We start from the raw sequence: 23250 nt of genomic DNA on the forward strand, positions 1-23250 counted from the left end.
CTCCGCTGAACACCATCATGTTACAGGAGGTTGTGTGACCTCTGCAAAAACATCCAGGCCCCTATTTGTTTTTTAAATGTTTATATGAGAAAGCGCAAAACCTTCAAAAAAAGATCTTAAAATAATCATTACAAGCACATAACTGTCCTCTCTCCACTGTTTTTTTTACAGATTTCAGTGCAAACTTCATACAAACCATTGTGCAAGAACAGAACTTATCCTTTGTGAGACTGCTTTGTCCGTCTCAACACCTGCTGTGTGAGCCACTTCCTAACATGTATGCCTGTGTGGAAGAGTACTCATAGGCGTCCCCGTGGAGATGCTGGGTGTCTGGGGAGTCCAGTTGTCTTGGATGCAGTCTCACTTCAGTCAGCCAGAGAGGCAGAGAGGACACGACCAACACCCGGCAGAGACACACAACATCTTTGCTTCGACCTCAGGTAAACACGATCGACAAGATCTGCTTTAAATGTTGCCTTTGTGTGAAAAGTGAATGTGTGTGAGTAGGACAGGAAGTTTATTAGTTTCAGAGGCCTCTTTTTAGAGCGGGACCAGGTTGAGTTGCTAGAGGTGGAAAATGATTAACTTCTGACAACAAGCTGTAACATGAAAAATAATTGCACCATTGTCTAATCCTATGGTGAGATTTAGAGCTCCCTGGCTAACATGCATGTACCAGACTTTAAAAATAATCAATGTTTTGACATAAATGCTCACAAAAAGCTCATTTTCATCTGTTCTTGATCATATTTTTGCATGTCCCTTTTCATTTGTAGGTGTACCGGTGGATGACCCTCATGGCGGGCCTGGCAGCTCTCTGCCTGCTTCTGGTGTTTCCACTGAGCAGCTCCCAGAGCACTCTGCAGTCTGAGCAGGAGATCAGGCCCCATCAGGGCCCGGCAGCAGCACCTCCTCCTCCCCCTCCACCACAAATACAAGACTTGCTGAGAGAAGAGGAAACCACTAATCTAAATGCAAAGAAAACATGTAAGTCACGAGTTTAACAATTATTTGCATATTCAAACAAAAGATATCAGAAAACTTGCAATACAAAAAATAACTGTTTTAATGTGAGTATGCAACTGGGAATGTTTCATTGTGATGTCTGTTAGTTACAAATTTTAACCTGAATTTTACAACACACATATTTGAAGGCCATTTTCTGTGGGAGTGTTTTTCTCAGACTCTGAGCCTGAAGTCTGCACTTCAGCAGCACCTACATGCACCAAAGTCTCCAGTGTTTCTCCCCTCTGTATTCTGAAGGTTTTAACAGAGGTCCTCGTTCATGTTTTATTCATAGCTCTATTTACAGAACATTTTATTTAAAAAAAAAAAAAACGTGGTGAAAATTGATATTGTATGGCTGTTGGCAGTATCTTCCGATTTATAAAGTGATACAAAGAGACATCCAAAATCCCCTGCGGAATAGTTCTTTGACTCTAATACACCAACAATACAAAAGAAGCATTTTGGACTTGGTTTTATCCAATGTTTAGACTTATGCTCTGGAACTGCAAAATAGTGCAAATGTAAATAGAGAAGGCCCAATTTGCATATCTAAAGCAACATTATGGATCATTTAATCTTAAAACATCAGCTTCATAATTATGTCGATGGTACACTGTCTTGTAACAGGGTGGATGGTGTCTCAGTCTCAGCTACTCCGCCCTCCTATCACTTGTTTCTGCACTACGTAACTCCATTGTGAGGGTAGGATCACAGAGTTACACCCGTGTTTACTTCAACAGATGTAACACTGTTAACATGTAATGTGTTTTGTTTGTAGTTTGCGCCTACATTAGGTCTGATACATTTTTACAGATCTGGGATTTGTATTCACAACAGTGTTGTTGCACTCAGTAACTGTGGGGGGCGCCAGATCGGGCACAACACGCCCGTTTCCACATGATGTATGTACAAAGATGTAACACACTGGCGAAAGTTCATGCTGTCATCTGGTAGTTAAAACCTCTTCAACCTGTTCTGTCTCAGCTCTCATGTCAGGAAGGCAGCATGGGCATACACGACAAAGGTGCCTGACTCATTTTGACAGGGTTTTTTGTGTGACACCTCTGACCTCTAGACTTGTCATGTGTTTGTGTCTCTACAGACGCCCGCTTAGACAAAGACAACGCCAAAGTTGGTCTGTTCATCGCTGCGTCCGCTGGAACCTGCGCTCTGATGGCTGTGGTGTACTGCATCTACAACAAGTTCTACACCAAACAGCAGTACCTGCACACCCAACTCAACGATGACTCAGGTGGAATATAGCATCTGTGTGAGGTGTAAATTAGACAAAACGGGATCATTTGCTTATCCTTTTTATATACATCCGTACATTTAAACACAATACTGTGTGATGTGTAATGTAATTGTGGTAAGATAGTTGAGTCTCATTCCAGATCGTCAAATACCGACGCTTTCGGGTTAGTGGTTCAGTCCGATGCCGAAGAACCAGTTTGGTATTTGAATTTGATAGTGTTTTGACAATACGGGCACAAGACTGGCGTACCCCGCCACTCGCCTGATGTCAGCTTGTATCAGCTCCAACACCCTGCAATAGATAAGTGCTTGCAGATGATGGATGGATGGAAATAGACTCAGTTACATAGCGTTGCTTTAATATTTTACCTCATCAGCTGTCATCGACTGTTGAAAATATGTGCTGTTCCTGAATTTGATGCCAGCAACACATTTCAAACAAGTTGGGCCAGGGGCAACAAAAGACTGGGAGATTTATGAAATGCTCCGAAAAAACCCTTTCACAGGTGAACAGGTGGATTAGTAACAGGTGGTAGTAGCATGATGGAGTAAGTATCTGGCATCTTTGAAAGGCTCAGTCACTCGCAAGAAATGATGGGTGGCCACTTCATGAAACTCATGATTGTATAATGGATATTACTACACAGGCTGTCAGTAAGAATAGTCAGCTTAAGAATGATTGATTCTGTTTTTATTTACATTACACACAGCGTCCCGGTGTTTTTGTAATCAGAGTTGTAGATTTTTAATCGATTGTTATTGATTCAGAGCCTGCACTTCCCACAGTGACTGTCAGGAACCTGTATGGGCAGGACTTTTGTACGGCCTTGTTTTTTTTTGTTTTTTTTTTTCCCCTGCACATAAAAATACTCGAATCTTATCTGCCTACACTACAAAGTGGCACCGCAACAAAGACGGCTGTCAGCTGCAACAAAAAAGACAACTATAAGCATAGAAATTCTCTCAGAGAGTGACAAAATGGGGCTAAAGATTTAAATAGAAACTGTCTCCTCATGAGCAGACACAAAGAGAGAGACTTCCATCCAGAGAAAACTGGACTCATCAACATCTGATCTTTTCCCTCTCTCGTCTCTTGGGCAACATTTGTTGTAAAGCATCACAGCTGGGTTATCAAACAGCAGCGTGCCGTGTCGTTGTTTATTGATGTCATGCAACGTGACTTCTTGGAAGCGTTTTTTTCTGGCTTGTTGCCTTTTTTTGGGAGACAATAATACATTAGAATTGCAGAAATACAACGGCAAATATGTGTGTAGTTACAGTACAATTGATGTTAATTACAGACACAGAAACATGACGGATCGTGTTGTTTTTTTTCCCTGGCATGGCGCGTGGCTTAATGGTGCTCCATCCTGTGAGCTCTTATCTGATTTACAGGAAATCCAGGTTTAAGTTTCTTCTCCCTCCGTCCGCAGATTTGACCACAGACCCCATGGACCCTCCCCCCGTGTTTTTCAACGCCTCTCCTGGCTCCAGCGCGGCAGACGTGCGGCGAGCTGGTTACGGCTCGCTCTCGGACACGCCGTCCATCATCTCTGTGCCACCCTGCCTCTCTCCTCCTCCCTCCGCCATGCCCTTCCCTCCCCTCTTCGTCTCCTCGCGCTCTCTGAGAACTATATCAGCGAAGGATCTGGAGAGGAGCTGCATCTGATATCGAGTTCCCAAGTTAGACTTATGAATGACAGTCAGGAAGAAGTAGTTGTGTTTTTCACTGTACCCTTTGCTGTCCATTTTCTACACACTTCAGATAAATAGCTGACCTGTCACTGCCCACAACCACCAGATGTGCCCTCCACATTCACCTTTGCATCATAACCATGTGTATGAAGTGTAGTGAGTTTTACCTGCACCTTGTCTGACACTATCAGTGGTCATCCAGTGGTACCAGAAGAAATAAACTGTCCAAAAAAAAGAAATGCTGTCATGATCATTTCATTCATTTCATTTCAATACTCATACTGTCAACTGAAATTGCTCTATTTTACCAAGAACTTTAAAGGATAAATTCACCCCCCAAAAATTAAAAAGGTCAGTCATTATCCACTCAGCTACATGCTGATGGAGAGTTGGGTGAAGTTTCGTGGACCACAGTACATTTCTGGAGCTTCACAGCGTCGCAGCATTGCCTGAAGCAACTGAAAGAGATGGGGACTTGTTTTAAAACAGGATTAAAACAGCTCATCCTGTGTATTTCAATTCTCTATAAGTCCTGAGATTCCAAATTGATTTGAAAGTACGTTATTTAAACCCTTTTTCAAGCTGAAATCTTCACGGTAGCTGCTAAGCTAGAAATGTTAGCGCACACGCCATCTGAAGTGGGCGGCTGCATGTTGTGGGTGTAAACAATTTCTTTTCAAAACAATTTGGTGTCTGTGGAGACTTGGATGATGATGGATGAGCGGTTACAATTGTTTATTTTTCAGTTTTTGGGGTTTTTTTCTTACATTTTAAAACAAGTCCCCATCTACACCAGCTGTCATTGAGGATGCTGCGACGCTGTTTTCCTCTGCCATCGACATGAGGGTGAGTAGATAATGACTGACTTTCCATTCCTTTGGGGAGCTCATCCTTGAAGCAGTTGTCACACCCATATGGTTGCAGAAACGATGCGTGGTGGCAGCTCCAACACTGTTGGTATGACGCACAGGGCGCATAGCTGAGGCGACAAAAAACCCCCACAAAATCTGGATCTTATCATTTTATAAAATCTGATTTTTCTTTGTTTTTCTCTTACTTGTAGACTCACTTCGCCTCTTACTTTGGATCGACACACCTTTTCCCGACAGTTCAACTCAGGATCAGTCCAGTGCCCCGGGAGCAGCCTGCCCCTCCCCTGCCACAGATACCTGGGAACCCTGGTAATATGCTTCGATCGGACACTGTTTACTCTAACTTGCTCCATTCAAGGCTCTCGCGGTCCAAGAATAGTCTGTGCTTAAAACGCCAGGCTGCGGGGAAGGAAGTGACATGCTACCTTCCACTCACTACACACACTTGGAGAGATTAGCGCGCAGCCAGCGGTAATCTGGTTTCAGGACCACGGACAGAGACGCCGCTCTGCCACGAAAGTTACCTCCATCCGGCGCGCCGCCAGACCTTTTTTACGGGAGTGTCGGGAAGTTCACCTGGACGCGAAGGACTCTGGCAAAGTGCGGCTCACAATGTCTGTTCCGCTGGTTTTATCCAAAAGCAGCTGAAGCAAATCGAATCTGGACAATCGGCGTCGCTCTAGATTCCGCCGCAAAGGAAACTGCGGGTTAATGAGTCTAGGGATCAAGTAAAATCAAGGTGTTTTTTTTCTTTTCTTTTCCTTTCTTTTTTTTTTTTTTTTTTTTATATGTGTGAGTGAGAGCCACGGGGCGGAGGGAGTAGAGGGAGAAGGCTGTGCGCTCGGTCGGGAGCGCGCAAAGACTGCACATTGGTCGGATCCTGGAGTCGTGAGGATGGAGATCCGGCCGGACAGGTTTAAGGTCGTGGCAGCCAAGACTCTCGGGAAAATCTACGGGTATGTAAAAAATCTATCTGGAGCAAATTACGACCAGAAATTGTTGCTTGTGGCGCCGCAGAGAGCGGCTGCCTTCTCGTGTTGAAGAAAAAAAAAGAAAGAAAGAAAGTTCAACTTTTACGATTAAATCAGGCCTCTGGAGGACAGAGCAGAGCTGCTCACACGTGGCTTATCTGTCTTAAAAGAGGAGAAAACTGCTCTTTTGGGGATCCAGATCTCCAGAGGCCTGGATAAGTGTCGGGTCGGGTGACCTGGCACCACATCTGTCCCTCTATAGGCGACCGATCTGTCGCATTGGAAACTGGCACACACAGCTTATCACCTTAGGAGAATGATGCCATGGCTGACGAAAGAAGTTTCCTCCAGAGAACACAAATGCTCTGAAACCTTACGCGGAAATCTCACATGCAATGATTCAGCTTCTAATGAGCAAGTGACCAGAATTAAGTTTTTAGGCCCGAACTGATCCATCGGTGTAAGATGAGGCGTAGGATCGATTGGTTGGATTCATGTCGTTCAGGCCTTTTTTCTGCAGTGCTGTCACTTTGGTCCAATCACAGACTCTTTGTCACAGTTTTGTACGCGGGGGTTTGTGACTGAGCGACCAAACAATGTGTGCCAGTTTTCATAACAGATTAGGGCTTCACGAGGCTGTCGTTTTTATTCTGCTAGACTCATCGGGAATCACTGCGTGCTGTGGTGTAAATGAGGGCCTGTCGTCCCGTCACACATGTCACTGTGGGACAGGTGAGGTGGGGAAGACTTTTTCAAAGGACTTGTGATGACGGACGGGGGGCGCTGTTCAAGGTCGCAACATGGCGGGTAATCTGTGTGGCATTTTAGATCCACAAGACTCCTGCGTAAAGAATTCAAGTCTCTCTCTCTCTCACTGTGTGTGTGTGTGTGTGTGTGTGTGTGTGTGTGTGTGTGTGTGTGTGTGTGTGTGTGTGTGTGTGTGTGTGTGTGTGTGTGTGTGTGTGTGTGTGCTGGCTAACGGGAACATCTCTCCAAACAGCCCCACTCTTAATAAACTGCGGGAAAAAAAATAAAATAAATAGAGAGGGAGTGACACGCCTTCCCCGCTGAGAGGCTGTGATGGAGTGAGAGTCTGGTCAGTGATGGATATCTGAACGCAAGTGGGGGCGGGAGGGGAAGAAAAAGGGCGTCGATGGACTCCCCTTTCTTTCGCTCGGGATTTGATGTAGCGTCTAAACACTTAAATCCTCTCCAGAAATAGCCTCTGCTCGTCCAAGCTGTCGGCCCACGTAAATCCCCTGCAGGCCGTACACCTTGGCCACCTCTCTCGCCATCGCTCCCCCTCTAAGTAGCCCGGTAGCTCGTCATTGTGTCCCTCCCCTCCCCCGACGCCTCTCCTGCTCAGGACACCTCACAGCCAGCCGGGATTAGGCCACTCGACCTACGGCAGAGCCAGCAGCCTATAAGCTTTCATTTCCGCGAGGCGCACGTGCGCTCAGGTGCTCCCTTGGTACCTTGCTGCCGTGCGTAACGCGCACCGGTCCGTTCCCCGCTCCTGGCCTCCGCACGCAACATGCGACGGGCGCACGGAGAGGAGAGCGGACACAGCTGCGCTCACTCCTTGTTTATTCATTTTTAATTTCTTATCTAAGCCACGGAGCTGTAGAAACACCCTGCTATATACGTCTATTAGTTTATTTGTGGTTCTGTTTGATTTGCTAAGCTTCTGGCAGTATTTAACTGAATCACATGAATGTTGTTTGTCGAGATGAGCAGTGCTGGAAAGTAACTACGTAGGCGCTCATTTCTACAGTTTGGTAAAAGTGCTCTGACTTTTGTAAAAACCGTCCAGAACATCTTTGGTACCCATCTGCAGAGCATCAGTGATATGGGTGAAATGAGATTCTGCACAGAGAAACTAAAAGACGGCACTCATCCCAGACAGTCTCATCCTGCTGCCATCTGGCAAAAGATACAGACGTATCCGCTGCCATACCACCAGACTACAGATCAGCTTCCTTCCTCAGGCTCTCTGCTGGATAATTAACAAAGTGCATCTCTGCAACTACAACGTCTATTTGAATAATCAAGGTGTCATAATAAAGGGAACACATGAAATATTTTGTATTAAATAATATAATTGTTCAGATGTGTAAATACAAGTGTATATGTCACAGGGTCTGAATAAATTACGTTGGCACACAGTGTGAACGAAAGATTCTTTTGAAGAATTACAATTTTAGAATGAAATCCCTGAGAAATGATGCAGCTGCAGCTCCAGATCTCTAGCAAACCCTCTGAACATTACCTCTGCCAGCCTTTACGCTAATAAAGTCAATCAGAACAAAACTAGAGAGGTTTTAGTGCAGAATACGCAAGGCAGAATCTCCAAAAAAAATGTTTTGGCATTATCTATGCTATTTAAAATTTCTCAGGTACCAAACTATATACTTCCCTTATATGTTACCATGGGTGCTCAAAAAACAGCTCAATTTGTTGAACCCTTTTGTCTTATAAAATTACAATAGAGCTACCTTGTATTCTCGTGAAAGAGTACTTCTTCCACCGCTGAAGATTAGTGTGACAAAACAGAAGCATGGGTTCATTGTAAAGCCCACTCAAAGTCTCCTGTTATGCAACTATCTACAGTGTATTAGGGCTGCAACTAATAATACTTGTCATAACTGATTAATCGTTTGGTCTCCATAGCAGCAGAGACCGATTAACAATGCCCATCAAAATGTCCTGAATCTCGAGCTGATGTCATGAAATGTCTTGCTTTGTCCTGCCAGCAGTCCAAAATCCTCAGAATCTTTTCTTTGCTACAACGTTAAGACGAGGACAAACTGCACTTTGAACAAGAGTATATTCGAGGTCTGATCTATATATAGATCTTTATAAATAAATACTGTGCAAAAGATCTCGGTCTCATTCCTGAATCTTTTACCAGAATGAACAGCCCTCGCTATAAATGTTTGAAGTTGAAATATGCTCATTTGAAACACTTTTGATCCACAATATCTGAGGGGAGAACAAATGTTATAGACATTTGAGCAAGTTTAACCCTTTTTTAGCACACAAATCTTTGTTGCGGCTCTAAGGAACATTATTCTTCAATTCAGTGAAGTTTACTAAGGCATAGGTCCAAAATATACTGATATTTTGAGACTACGGGTCTTGCAACAATACACAGATTCAAACTATAACATTTTGCAGTACTGAGTTCAGTGAGTCCTCCACAGTGGTGTCACGAAGAGCTTTTCGACGTACACCAATTATTTGACACTGTCTTCAGTGCTCCTAAGCTGTTGACTCAATTCTGAACCAAGCTGCTGAACCGCCCCGACATATGTCCTTGACATATGAATCGAGAGATTAACTTGGACAGAGAAACAGGAACGCTCGCTTGACACAATGGCTCAGGTGAATTCAGCTTCCTCACATGCCACCCAAATTCAAAACCAAGCGTTTTTCTTATCGGGTCGAACTGGTTCACAGACTATTCCTCGCGGTGTGCCGAGCACGACAGAGAGAAGGTCAGCTAGCTTGTAGGGATTACAACGGATTTTCTTTAACTCGGGGTCAGTCATGAGAAGTCACTGCAGCACATGTGGCAGAGAAACATACAGATTTTGTCCATTGTGTTGCAGAGAAAGGAAAACTGTGTGAGCATCCACCAGATAGTGGGGAGAGAGGAAAGAAGAAGGAGGAAATGTTGAGGATCGCGTGTGAGACTCTGGGGAGATGACGGTAAAAGGCGGTGTTAAAGATGGAGTGGAGACAGGAAGATGAAGAGAGAGGCCCGCTCAGACAAAAATAGTCCGAGAGAGCCAGGGATATTAATAATTCAAGAGTGAGAATCATTAATACTTGATCAGAGTCGGAGACTGTTAGAACCCCTGCTTACTGTAACTAATAGAGCCTGTATGTTTCATAATTGTGTGGCTGTTATTTATCAGTCAGTTTACTGTTGGAGTTTTTAGCTGACTGCCTGGAAAAGTCAAGTAAAAAAGGCTGTTTGTTACTTGATATGTTGGTATCCATGTCATTTTTTTCAGGTCTCCACAGGATGTACATCTTGTGGCGCTGCAGTAATGGCATAAAGAACTTTAGTGACCAGCTGGTGCCCCTTTTCCCCTGGTGTTTCAGAACTGTGATTCTCGTCCCTGGTGACTTGACAGAGTGGGAACATTGCGGTGTAGGACAGGGTTCATTCAGTTACACGGAGCGAAAATGCCTCACATAGCCATGATTCAGAGTTTCGCAGGTGCGTGCATTTGTTTGTTGGTTGGTTTGTCAGCAGGATTTCACACAAAACCACTGAACAGAATTTTCACAAAAATTAGATCGTGGATGGCTCTCAGAATAGACCCCATTAACTGTCAGCGTTGATGTGGATAAAGGGACAGTTCCAGGAATGTTTTTCTCACTTTCTGTAACATTGTGAGATAGGGCATTATTCTTTTTATTCTTCTTTTTTATCTTTATTTTTTGCATTTTTTGTAAATTCCTCAGGTAATAATGCATGGATCTAAGTGCCTGGTATCTATGATGACCCACTGAAGCTACCGGTGTGGTTCAGGTGTGACAACTGACTGTTCCTTTGAAAACAACAATGGTTGCTCATCAAGAGGTCTGTGTAGAATCTGCTTATGGCATCAGAACTGGAAAGTGTATTTCAGTGAAAGTAAGAGCAATAAACAGTTCTCCACAATTGAAAAGATGTTTTGACTGGCGTCGGTATGAGGCTGGTTGTAGTGCTCTCCCCTGTTGGTCTGGTCAGCTGTAGCGACCCACAGTAGGTGGTGATTCACAGGTGGCTCGTCCAATCACCTGATATGTATTCTCCGAAAGAGCCAGTGCTTTCTACAGACATCTCTCTTAACGGTTCTGTGTAATAAACCAGCGTCATGGTGTTTGAGGTTGGCTGAACTGCACACTTATTCTGTTTTCTGCTCTACCTGTGTGTGTGTGTGTGTGTGTGTGTGTGTGTACAGCCCTCTTCCACCCTGAGTCAGACACAGAAAGCAGAGGGGAGAGATATTTGTTCTATAGAGTCCTGACATCACATCCTGCACACTGGTGTTGTCTAAGGGCTAAGCTGCAGCGAGCAAAGGTTGTTGCCCAGTAATGTCCAGAACACCGCAAAAATACAAATAAAATACAGGGTAGAGAGCAGAATCTCTGCAAATACAGACACCACACATACATCTGCGGGGTCACACATTATGATAATACGAAATTACTTTTGTACGAGTTGATAATTTTTAGGACAATCCTACATACTATATACCCTTAAGCAATGCTCAATACACGCTATGAAAATATAGTATTTACATGACACAGTTTAATCAATTTTGTAGTGAGTGTTTGTATAACAAGACTAAGACTTGCAATAACAAGACTGGTTTGCTGAGTATATAGCTTCAATATGTGCTTTGGGGCTCACACACACACACAGTGTTGATGCAGAGGAGATTCAACATGATCCCAGCAACCACATTGACCACACTTATGTATAAATCAGTAAACAGTGGATGAGTGGATTCAAACATGTTAGCTACTTTACTCTTCTCAGCCAGTTCATGTACCAACAAACCTATCTAACACTTACTTTGGCATTTGACCTCAGACTGGTTAAGTAATGAAATCTAGATATGGATTTTAAATATGTTGGTCTTAACGGTTTAAACTGTCCCGAGACTTTTCATTTCATTCATAGATTTACAGGATTTTCATATTATCATTTTGTTGTTGTAATTGGGTCTTTGGGGTGTAAGAAGACCAGTTTTGATTTTGATGACACAGTGTGTGTGTGTAGCTTGATTTACAATATAATAATGTTTAATTTCACTGCCTTTTGATTAATATTTGTCAGGTTCCAAGTGTTTATATGATGTTAATCTTAGCTCGAGGGAGCGTGACAAACAGTAATCAGTCTATACTTGCTCTTCCAAGTAGACTTTCATCCTAACCATCATGAATGTTCACAATGGCCGCTGTGGGAGCACTGTTACTAATGGGGCGTCATAGTGGCTCAGTTGGCTAAGACTCCTGAAACACGTCATTTCTCACCCAGGATGCCTGTCAAGTTCTATCTCACTGTCCTCAACAACCAGCTGTCAAAGAACGTAGTCTATAAAATACACCCCCAACTTCCTATTCATGCTTTATTCAAGCTCTGCACTGCTGGGTGTTGTATTTTGGCTAAAAGCTGCAGTGCTGAGTTGCCTCATATGTTTTGCTTTGGTACTGTAGCCTATGCGTCTCTTGCTGTAAATTACATTTGCCATAAAGGCCATAGGGAGATTTGCTTTTAACTAGCTACATATAGATATAAAAACATAGGCATGTACAATGAATAAAACTGTAATATAAAAAGGGCTCTGTGTTTTGGACCTGCAGTCTTCGAGTCTAATCTGAGACCTCAGCATTGCACAGGTCATGTTTAATAGAAGACCCGCTGCGTTTGGATACATATTTGATGCCTGTTAGACTGGTGGCAGGCAGAGGTCATGATTTCTCAGGGTTTCTCAGCAAGCCATATGAACATAGGTTACAGACAGGAGCAGGAATAAAGGGCTTGGAAAGAGAAACAGGAGCAGGATGAGTTTCTGTGATCACTGTTTGTCTTTTACTCACACTGTACTCTTCACTGCGGGCCCGTTCTGTCAGCAGATGAATGCCTGCATTACAAAAAATGAAGAAGACGGCAGAGGAGACAGGATAAGTCAAAGTTATGTCAGCAAGCTCCAGTGGTTATAGGCTGACAAGACAACTGCGCTGACTGCCTGCTATTAAGATGTTGGAGGTACTGGTCTAATTGGCGGTGAAAAAGATCGCCTGGATATACAGAATCACAATCACTTTTATCAAGCCAAATTGTCGGTCTAAAAACCCTTCAGAATAGAATCTAAGTTATTTCTGAAGAGTGTGTTTTAGTGTGTAGGGTCAAGGTTGTTCCAAGGGTAAGTTATCTAAAAAAGACCAAGGGCTGCTCTACCCTACATAAGATCAGTATGTTGAGCCTATACTGCAATAGTTTACAAAAATGTAAATTGCCTTTCACTTTTCTGCTCACAGAGCTCTTGAGAAGAAGCAGGAAAATGGCGAGACCATCGAGCTGTCGGCAGAGGGCCGGCCGGAGCTGGTGGAGGAGAAGGAGATTCCCATTGTTGACTGCACATGCTTCGGTCTGCCCAGGCGCTACATTATCGCCATTCTCTCTGGAATCGGCTTCTGCATCTCCTTCGGTATCCGATGTAACTTGGGCGTGGCCATCGTCAGCATGGTCAACAGCCACACCATCTTCAGAGACAACAAGGAAGTCGTAGTGGTGAGTAGTGGCGAATGAGGCAGAACGTTTGTGCTACTTTTACCCTCTACTTAACTGAACTGGTCAACAAAAATGTATACCTCTACTAAATGGCTGAACAAGATCAATGAATACTTTTTTTCCCCAACATTGCAGTGCTGAAACTATATTAAAGGAACAGTTCACCCTAAAATCAAACATACATAATTTACCTGTAGTCTGCTCATTGATATGACCCTTGCTGACCAAGGTAGGTAACATTACAACTCTGCCGAGGAGGATGCCATTAATGATCCTGTGCAGCAACAAACACAAGCCTCCATAAGTAAACATTTACTTCTGAGCAGTGAAACAGATGGAAGTTGTAGTTCAGAAGGAAGAGTATAGTTCCTACGTCAAATTGACGCATCAAGGTCCATGGATTATCTTAAGGAACCAGGGGATGATTTCTGTCACCTCACACCGAAACAATAGAAAGATAAATAGCACCACAGGTCAGAGGAAAAATATGTATTTTGGGGGGTAATCTGTTCTTTTAATGTAAAAATCTTTGTTAATGGTGGAAATGGAAATTGGCAGTCTGTCAGTCAATGTTACAGTCCCTCCTTTCCCAAACTAATGACCAGTATTAGGCGCTGTCTGCTCTGACAGATAAAATATCACCTTAATGCATTTCATAGATCAAACTCTAATTGCAAGTGCACACTAATCATTTTTCTCGTGTTCTCAACCAAACAGAAAGCTCAGTTTGATTGGGACCCAGAAACAGTGGGAATGATCCATGGTTCCTTCTTCTGGGGATACATAGTTACCCAAATCCCCGGAGGGTTCATCTGTCAAAAGTTTGCAGCAAACAGGTCTGTTAATCCATTCATAATATTTTTGGTATGCATGGGATCATTTTTGCTACTTTAATACTAAATGTCTCTTGGTTTTTATTTTCTTTCCTCTTCCAGAGTCTTTGGCTTTGCCATTGTGGCCACGTCTTGCCTGAATATGCTCATCCCCACAGCAGCAAGGATGCATTTTGGCTGTGTTATCATTGTCAGGATCTTTCAAGGACTAGTAGAGGTGCTTGATTCTTGTCTTAAGCTTCCTCTTAAACACAATACATGGGCAATGACAAAGACATCTATTTACATTTTATGTGCAATATTCATCTTAATAACAGTAACTTCTTCCCCATCTCAAAGGGTGTTTCATATCCGGCCTGTCATGGTATTTGGGCAAAATGGGCACCGCCTCTTGAAAGAAGTCGCCTGGCCACAACAGCCTTCTGCGGTGAGTCCACTGTCACCATACTGTTTCTCTACAGTTTGTTCTCACTTTTGGAGACATTTTTTGAAAAATGCACAATGCAGTTTGGGGGACAAAATCTTAATCAGAAGGGACTTACATTTTTATGCCTAAACAAACAAGATAAACTTTCCTCATTTTCATGACTGAATAAAAAGAATAAACACACTAACTTTAAAGACAATACAAGTTTATACTGTTTTACATTTTATATTTGGCGGACCCTGCCAACTTTCTAGATTCAAAACAGTGTTCTGGGGACCTTATCTTCCTCTGAGAACCGCTTGTTCTCTCAGTTATGGAAAAAAATATCATTGTTGAGTTTGTATTATTATTGTACTACACCTCATTGATACTGAATATTTAAATCATGAGTTTGAATTCCTTCTCCTTAACTACACAGTGGCCCTTTAATATTATTAGTTGATTCAGTGGTTATATTATTGATCAGATAGTTGATTTCCTGTGCATGCATGGGCTCCTCTGATGGTACTATTGCCCAGGAATGGATGTGGCTCTTCTGATTTGAGCGTGTTTGTGTGCTTTAAAGATGTAACATGGAAATAACACGGGCACTGCAATAAAGACTCAATGTAGTTTAAACTGTCTGACCATCAACCAAGTATTTACCTTCATCCACCATGTTTCTGTGTATATGGTTCATGTATCATTTGTACCAACAACACAACAATGTGCTGTAAAAGAAAATTAACCGTCAACTATCACCACAAACACAGCTGCCACATTTGTTGCTTCCAGCTTCTCAAGTGTTGATGAGATGCCGCCTTTCTTTGTCACATATGACAGTAAATATCCTGCGTTGAAAGACAACACAAGTAATTTGAAGATGTTTTTTTTAAAAAAAAAAAAAACAGTGTCAAAATAAAAATCAGAGGCAGATTAATGATAATCAAAGTAACTGTTAGTTAAGCCTTAAACATGTTTCTCTGTTTTTAGGTTCTTATGCTGGTGCTGTGATTGCCATGCCATTAGCTGGAATTCTTGTCCAGTACTCAGGATGGTCATCAGTTTTCTATGTCTATGGTAAGAGACCTTTGACCTTCAGGCTTGATATGGGACATGGGGCATACTTCTGTCATACTGTACCGAACTGTAACTTGGGAAACTACACATACACATCAGAAATGCTCTGAATACTCCACCACAACTGTAGTCAATTACTTTGTGACAACAGTAAATAAATCCAAATGCTGGTATCAGTAGTAGTGTCAGCACACTCGTCATGCACAACATAGATGCTGACACGTGCTGAAACTGAAAGGAAAAGAAGACGGCAAAAGGCCACCTCCATAAACATGAGAAGCTGAACAAAAACATTACCTGTTATGTATGAATTCAGCATTAACTCCCAGTCTTTACAAAGGCAGCAGGTTCAGTTGAGGTGTCTCCTTTGCAGCTTGTTCTTTCTGACCTTTCCTCGCAGTTCTGACACTTAACATTAATCCTGCTCGCCTGTCTTCCTCCCTTGCCCCAGGAACTTTTGGGGTCATGTGGTATTGCTTCTGGTTCCTGGTGTCTTACGAAAGTCCAGCAGCCCATCCCACCATCACTGAGGAGGAGAGGATATATATTGAGGAAAGCATTGGCAACACAGCACAGCAAGCAATAACGGTCAGTGCGTAGAGGAGTTTTTTTTTTTAGGTACAATGTGTGATTCAAACACTACATACACCCGCATCACACAGTGCTGATATGGCCTGTGCAGTCACTTAAAGTGACAGTGAAGAGTTTGCAATGTCACTGTGCTTGTACTTTGTCAACCTGGGTGCGACTAAGATAGATTTAGACACTCCATATAGTAACCTCTGTATATGGATCTCAAAGTAAAACTAATTCAGGTAAACAACTGCTCTTTTTCTGTGTCATAGAAATTCAACACACCGTGGAGGGCCTTCTTTACATCAATGCCTGTATACGCCATCATTGTGGCAAATTTCTGCAGAAGCTGGACTTTCTATTTGCTTCTCATCAGCCAGCCTGCATACTTCGAGGAGGTGTTTGGTTTCGAGATTAGCAAGGTAAAAGAAACCATAAGTGGGAACAGAAGGTTCATATGTATGATAACGTGATATGGTTGAGGAAAGTCTGCTTTCCAGGACCATCTGCAGAGATCTCAGACCTATTACATAAAAATACATTTCTTCCTCTTTCATGTGTAGGTGGGCATAGTTTCCGCACTTCCTCACCTCGTCATGACCATTATCGTGCCCATTGGTGGCCAGATTGCTGACTATCTGCGCTCCAATCAAATCATGACCACCACGAACGTCCGGAAACTCATGAATTGTGGAGGTAAGGAAGGGCCAAAATTAAGGGCCTGCATGGATGTGGTGTGCAATAAAAATTTTGTGCCTATTATAGCTTTTCTTAGAAGAGGTAAAAACTGTAGTCATATGAGCATATGCTCAAGTTCTGTTTTGAAATGGCATTTTCAACTTTGTTTGGATATGATTAGATGGTTAGTGTGGTCACTTCAACCTGAAAAACTGCACAGTAGCTCATTGGTTAACAGTAGTGTTAACTACCGTATTTAGTAAACTGTGGTGAGAAAACGTTTGCTGCATTAGGGAAATGATGACTCACCAGAAAACAGAAGCTCTGCTTCTGCTGCCAGCTATTTTTGAACAACAGAGAGAAATCAATAGCAAAGTGAAACGAAGAAGCATACAGTGTACAAAGCACTTTGTGAGAGGCTGTCGGTACTCTGGCAACGTTAGGTTTCTGCTCAGTCAATGGCATTCTATGAAAAGAAAGATGGCCTTTTGTAAACTCACCAAGATTCAATGTTATCCATAACACATCAAACTATGTCACTTGTCTACATCAGGGTTTGGCATGGAGGCAACCCTGCTGTTGGTGGTGGGCTTCTCTCATACGAAAGGTGTTGCCATTACATTCCTGGTCCTGGCTGTGGGTTTCTCTGGCTTTGCTATTTCAGGTGAAGCCATATTTTTGTATTCTTATGTAAAAAAACAAAACAAAAACAAAACTGTTCTGTACACATTTTGCTGCATGCATCTACCTTGCTCCCATAAATATTCATAAGCGACCATTTTCACTAAGGACATCATGTTTTTATACCAATCCCCAACAACTATTCAAGTAGCATAGCCCCTCACCCAATCTCCTCATAGCAGAGTGAGTGCAAGGGGGGTTGTTAAGTTGAATATGTTAGTCTAGCTCGACTTATTGATCCTTTATCTGACTGACGTTTGTGCAAGTTGGAATCTATGGCCCCCACTGTGGGTCTGAAATATTAGCAGCCTAAATGTGCTGTGTATTGATGAATACATGGCGCTGTCTGTGGTGCCAAAGTTGCAGACGGAGTTGTAAGTGCGGCTATTTCTCTCAGTCCTGCTCTTATGTCAGTGTCATCGTTGATATATAATATTCTCTGAACTATACACTATGAATCCTTAATTCTACACCAAACTGTAGCCTATGTGCTTTATAGAGTTGTGTCAACCAAATGATCGAAGTGACAAGGAGCAAGGTATTGTTGCAGAAGAGCGAGAGGATCATGTAACATTCCAACAATATTCCTATAATCATGCTTCCATTGGGCTATCGCTCCTCATAAAAATGAACACATCACCAACTGGGGCTTGTGAATAAATAATAAATATTTCCTCTCATTTGTGTACTAATATTGTATTTTTCCTTCCTCATAAGGTTTCAATGTCAACCATCTGGACATTGCACCGCGCTATGCTAGTATCCTCATGGGAATCTCCAATGGTGTGGGTACTTTGTCCGGTATGGTTTGCCCACTTATAGTTGGTGCCATGACAAAGCATAAGGTGAGAACCTCTGAAGAAAAAAATAAAAATATATTTTTGTTGTTATTTTGTTGTCTGAAGGAGTGTTTTTCTTATTACTATGGATCATTGAGCTATAGCAAGCCTCCAACTGAAGTGCTTATCGAAACTGTTTGTGCTATTTAAAACAGCAGCTGTGTCACTTCTTCAGGAAGTGTGTAATTTTGCACTGAGACTAGTTTGATAAACAAGAAGTCTATAAAGTAGAAGTACATGCAGTCATAAGACCCATTTTGATTCTGATGTTGTGATGGAAAATTAAACTTACAGTGTTTGTTTATAACCTCTCTTCCTCTTTCTGTCACACCGTCCTTGATAGACACGAGAAGAATGGCAGGGTGTGTTTCTTATCGCCTCGCTTGTTCATTATGGAGGTGTTATATTCTATGGTATGCATATTCCTCTCTCTATTTGTTTAAACTTATTCATCCATAACCAAAGCATTAAAATGTTCAAGCGTGCAACAATCTGGAAATTGGTCCTCATGCAAAGGTTAGCATTTGTAACATGCAAAATCCCTGTATCTTATGGACTGATTTTGTCTGTCTCTGTGCTGCAGGCATCTTTGCATCAGGAGAGAAGCAAGCTTGGGCTGAACCTGAGCAACTGAGCGATGAAAAATGTGGCATCCTTGATGAGGACGAGCTCGCAAATGAGACGGAGGAGCTGTATCGCACAAGTGGCGGAGGAGGCTACGGAGCCATGAACCAGGGAGCGGATCCTAACGGAGGTGGGGGCATGGCAGGGGGAGGAGGAGGCTGGGTCTCAGATTGGGACAAAACTGAGGAGTACGTCCAGCCCACCGGAACCAATAATTACCTTTATGGAGGAGAGGTGGACCGAGATTTAACATAAAACCAGGAGTGGTTTTAGTGAGGCTGAAACATCAACAGTGTGGCGTCTCACCCGACAGCGTGAAGAACTTTTTAAAAAGGAAAGTGTGAGGGGACCATTTTCAGCAAGCCTGACTGTACTATCATAACTGAACTGAATTCACAGAGACTCCACAGTGAAGGCGAAGGCGTTAGTAAATGTAAAATGTGTGTTTGTGTGTGATTGTGTACATTGTGTGACAGACAATCTAAGTAAGAGTGTTTTAGACTCATCAGCCTCCCTGCAAATCTCTCTTGGAGGAGGGCTGTGTGGCTTACTTTGATGTTTATTCATTGTTTTAAAAAAAAATGTAGGAATTTCTATACTATCTAACAGGATTTGGGTATCATTTGTATACCTCTCACTTATATTTGAATCATTCAAGATTAAGAATCTCTAAGTGCACATTGGTCACAAGCACATTTCTACTGTTGGGTGAAAACCTGTTGAGTTAATTGGTTTTTAAAAAAGTTTAATCAACGGTTGTAGAATTTGTACCTCCACTGAAGTCAAAACAGGAAGTCATTAAAATGGGAGTGACAAGGATTTCATACAGTCTTATGAGACCTTTTTCCCTGAAAATGATGTTAAGTTTTGTCCTTAATGTGCACACTTATAAGAAAAAGCATGTTACTTGTGCCAATACAACAAAATATTTTGCTCTTTAGTATTGGTTTACACGTCTACTGAGAAACTGATTGAACACCTGCAAATATTACTGCGCACAGCTTTCTGTGAAGTCTAACTAGCCCATGCTGACATCTATAGCTGCAGCATTTTGATTTCCTCATGCAAACATTGTGTACTAGGCCTCAAACCTGTCGAATAATAAAAAAAAAAATGCCTCGTATAGGACAAGACAGAATGTAATTATCCAGGGTAACAACAATTCTTTATCAATATAGTGTCTTAGTTTAGAGCCACTTTTTATCGCTTTGTCATAATCCAACATCTGATTTTTCTTTTGTTCAAAATGCTTTACACGTAATCTATGCTTCATTTATGTTATTTTATCATGTTACTGTGTTCATTCCCTGAGTGTAAACATCAACAGAAGCACTTTGCTGTCACCATATAACATAAAAACCCCAACACACGCCAGTCTCTGCTACACAAAACACACTGAGCCTAGGCTTTTGTATGGTGCTAGGTATATAACACGTCATAATTAAAACCTGTGCGAATAGAGCCATCACGTAGGTGTCAGTCAATTTCGTTTAAAGCTGGTCTTTTCTGATTACCCTCTGATTACGCTTTATTTTAGAGTGCAGCAAATTGCAGATACACTAAAAGATCAAATAAAGATCAATTTAAAAAAAAACAGATGGACAACAAAATGATGACATTTCACTGTACATGAGCAATTTGTTTTATTTTTGTTAGTAGATGTTGTAATGTATGTAGCTAGCCCCCGAAATGAAGGTTTAAGATGGAACAAAAATATATCCCTGTGTTAGATCACAGAACGGTATCATTTTGGCTGATACGGTTTCACTGAGTGGAGTTAACTGATAGTGTCTAAACGAAATGTTAGGGTTTTTACTGTTTTTGTCATTTTTCATTAATTTCTTGTTAAATGTTTTGTTCTGGATTGTAAACTCAAACTGTATATGTATAAATCATGTACATGTGGAATATATTGTATAATAAAACCTAGAGGTGGTACTTCCTGTACAATTATTACAGACATGCTTCATGGTCCATGCATTTCCTCCACTTTTATGTTTGTGTGTTTGGTATTAGGCGGTGCATAAACTATCTTGCTAAAAAATAGATGATTACAGCAGTGTTACATTTTTAATCTGCCTTTTGTTTTTGTTTTGTTCAGGCCAGCTTTCCTCTGCTGCATGCCCGCTTCAGGCACTAATAATGTAGGTCTTTGGATACAGTGGTTTCATGTTACCCCTAATGCTGTTCCCCTCTGTAGACAGCATATCGATCAGTGGGGTAAAGTATAAGAACATGGAAATGAAGAAGAAAAATAGATTTTTATGGCACCAGAGCACAGGACTTGCCAGTTTTCCACAGCCAGGAAAAAAAAAAAAAGCACCGATGGCTTCACCTTCACTGTCCTGCTTTGGTCTCTGAAATCACTGGGATTATCCTGCATCCATCTGCCAGTGGGGGAAATAGTAGCAACCTGGATTTAACTTCAGTTCTATAAGCAACGTGCTGCCTTCTAACAGACTTTGCTTTTGCTTTCGTTAAGAGAGATCAATGCAGTCACAGTAGACACCACACCATATAAAGCACCAGTGCACCTGCCTGTAGTCAAGCGGGATACACATGTACTAATAGAGCCGGAGCTGCATTTAGGTAACTATTTAGATTTCATCTATGTTATGGCCTCTAACAGGCTCCACCTTTGGCCATGAGTGGAGTCGAAGGTCATAAGACATGTGAAGTGCCTAAATATGGTCACAAATAATCCAGATTCAACGACTGACTAGGTGAAAGACTTCAAGTAGTCAGGCCATGAAGCGTCACTGATGTATGGTTCCTACAACCAAGCCAAACTGCATGAACAAAAGGCATCAGTCAAAGTCAGAGTGTGCTTCACACCGAGCACTGAGTGAGTCACAGTCAGACGTCATGTCCCTGAAATACAACTGCACACAAGTGGATGTGAAAGACCAGGATGTGGCCAATCAAATGACATCGACTGATATAACAGGGAAGCCGACAGTGGCAGTGGTCCTAGTGGAGCAGAACCTGAGAACCTCCTGGGAGGTGCTACCCATTGTCACACAGTACCTTGTGAAATCCGACGAGCCTGCCGCTGAGCCAACACAGGGCTCCAGGGCTGCAACTATTTTTGTCGCACATGCGCCCAAAAATCTGTCAAAGACTAAACATTTTCACCGGTCGCACTGCTCTGCCTGATATTCAGCAGGCAGAGTTAAAAACAATGCATACAAACATTTTAGTTGCTGAAGGTTCTAGTTGCTTACGCTGGGATTTAAGTGAAGAAAAATATGCATCTGCACCTTTATTTCTGTTAACAATATTGTTTACATGATCATTTAAGAAATGTAAGTAAAATGTGTTATTGTGGGAACCTAAATTATGCTAAAGAACTGCCCCGGGCTTGCCTGTCAGAAAAGATGCAAAGCCAGTCAGGCTTGTTGCACAGTCCATATTACAGCAAAGTGTGCAAAGTGTGCTCATGGGACAAGAGGTGTGAAGGTGCTCCTCCTCCTTGTTTTTGTGAGGCATTTTATATAGAACAGTGTTTTCACTCCTGTCACCCTTGTCATCTTCTAGTGCTGCGGCTGTTTAAGGCCTGCGGCCATGGGTGTGTTTGTGAGCTGATGATGATGATATGGTTTGTGGTGGCACATTTATTGGTGTGCTTTGTTTATTTACATATATACATATTTATGTGAAATGTGTTTTGTTATTTATCACAAAATACTCCCAGGGCTCCAGCCTGGCTTTCTGTCTTGGTTTGACTGTACACTCCTTTTCACTCCCTCTTTATTTATCAGTTAAATGTTGTTAATAAGTGGTTATTATAATAGTTATGGCAGATATTCCCACAAAGACATTTTGTCTCAATTCACCCTACTAATTTGAGGTATGTACTCATTTTGAGAGTTATAATACTTAATAAGCACAAAACTCACCTATGCACGTATTGTGAAATATCTTTACCATGGCTGCCACTTCTTTTTAGTTTTTCAGTCAAACACGTCCTAGCTAGCCGTTGGACAGTTAGCATCAGGTCGGACAGGGGTCGCCATCGTCTTACGTCATATCACGGGACAAGACTAACGTTCACTTTTGGCAATTAGAAAATGAGCCTCTGTGGTTGTGCCTTATATGAGCGCAGTGTCAAGGTGTCAGGGGGTCTTCCTTTAATAAACTGATTCCCTCCATGACTGTTAAACATCTTCCCACTACTTTGTTTAAAATATTAAGGCAATTAAAACTAATTAGCAGAAAGTGCTGTGAGAGCTGATGGGTAATGTTATGCTAACGGACACGGCTAATATAGCAAACAAGGCTAGCAAATGAGACCACACAGCAGACTGTAACACCCAGAGAAGCACAGTTTCACTCAGAAACACAAGACACACCATTGCTGTTCTACTCAAAGGTATGTATTCCTTGTTAATAATACAGCTACCTTTTAAACTTTATAGAGAAAATATTGTCCAGTACTG

At 42.1% G+C, this 23250-nt stretch overlaps 1 protein-coding gene and 1 long non-coding RNA gene across 6 annotated transcripts; one reads left to right on the plus strand and one right to left on the minus strand.

Annotated features, from left to right (window-relative positions):
- Window positions 1-724: 724 nt before the first annotated feature.
- LOC119009541 lies at window positions 725-22862 on the minus strand. Of its 4 annotated transcripts, XR_005071758.1 has the most exons (7): window positions 22711-22862; window positions 15714-15942; window positions 13471-13532; window positions 13289-13371; window positions 12843-13069; window positions 12404-12447; window positions 4049-4178 (listed from the first exon to the last, which is right to left on the minus strand). It is a non-coding gene; the product is annotated as an uncharacterized LOC119009541 (long non-coding RNA). The 4 variants fall into 4 exon arrangements; XR_005071757.1 differs by lacking the exons at window positions 13289-13371; window positions 13471-13532 and adding an exon at window positions 725-968 and having other exon boundaries at window positions 4125-4178; window positions 22711-22846; XR_005071756.1 differs by lacking the exon at window positions 13471-13532 and having other exon boundaries at window positions 22711-22846.
- On the plus strand, window positions 4225-20748 carry LOC119009539 (vesicular glutamate transporter 1-like). Of its 2 annotated transcripts, XM_037080906.1 has the most exons (15): window positions 4226-4803; window positions 5021-5138; window positions 5627-5785; window positions 12845-13097; window positions 13815-13933; window positions 14033-14147; window positions 14270-14357; window positions 15330-15416; window positions 15868-16004; window positions 16262-16411; window positions 16553-16685; window positions 17221-17331; window positions 18066-18193; window positions 18531-18600; window positions 18771-20748. In XM_037080906.1, the coding sequence occupies exons 3-15, from the start codon at window positions 5724-5726 to the stop codon at window positions 19064-19066; spliced, it is 1749 nt and encodes a 582-aa protein (XP_036936801.1). In that variant the 5' UTR covers window positions 4226-4803; window positions 5021-5138; window positions 5627-5723; the 3' UTR covers window positions 19067-20748. The 2 variants fall into 2 exon arrangements, with proteins under 2 accessions (XP_036936802.1, XP_036936801.1); XM_037080907.1 differs by lacking the exon at window positions 5627-5785 and having other exon boundaries at window positions 4225-4803.
- Window positions 22863-23250: the final 388 nt, after the last annotated feature.

The sequence above is a fragment of the Acanthopagrus latus genome, chromosome 20 (genome assembly GCF_904848185.1).
Source record: "Acanthopagrus latus isolate v.2019 chromosome 20, fAcaLat1.1, whole genome shotgun sequence".
Lineage (NCBI taxonomy): Eukaryota > Metazoa > Chordata > Actinopteri > Spariformes > Sparidae > Acanthopagrus > Acanthopagrus latus.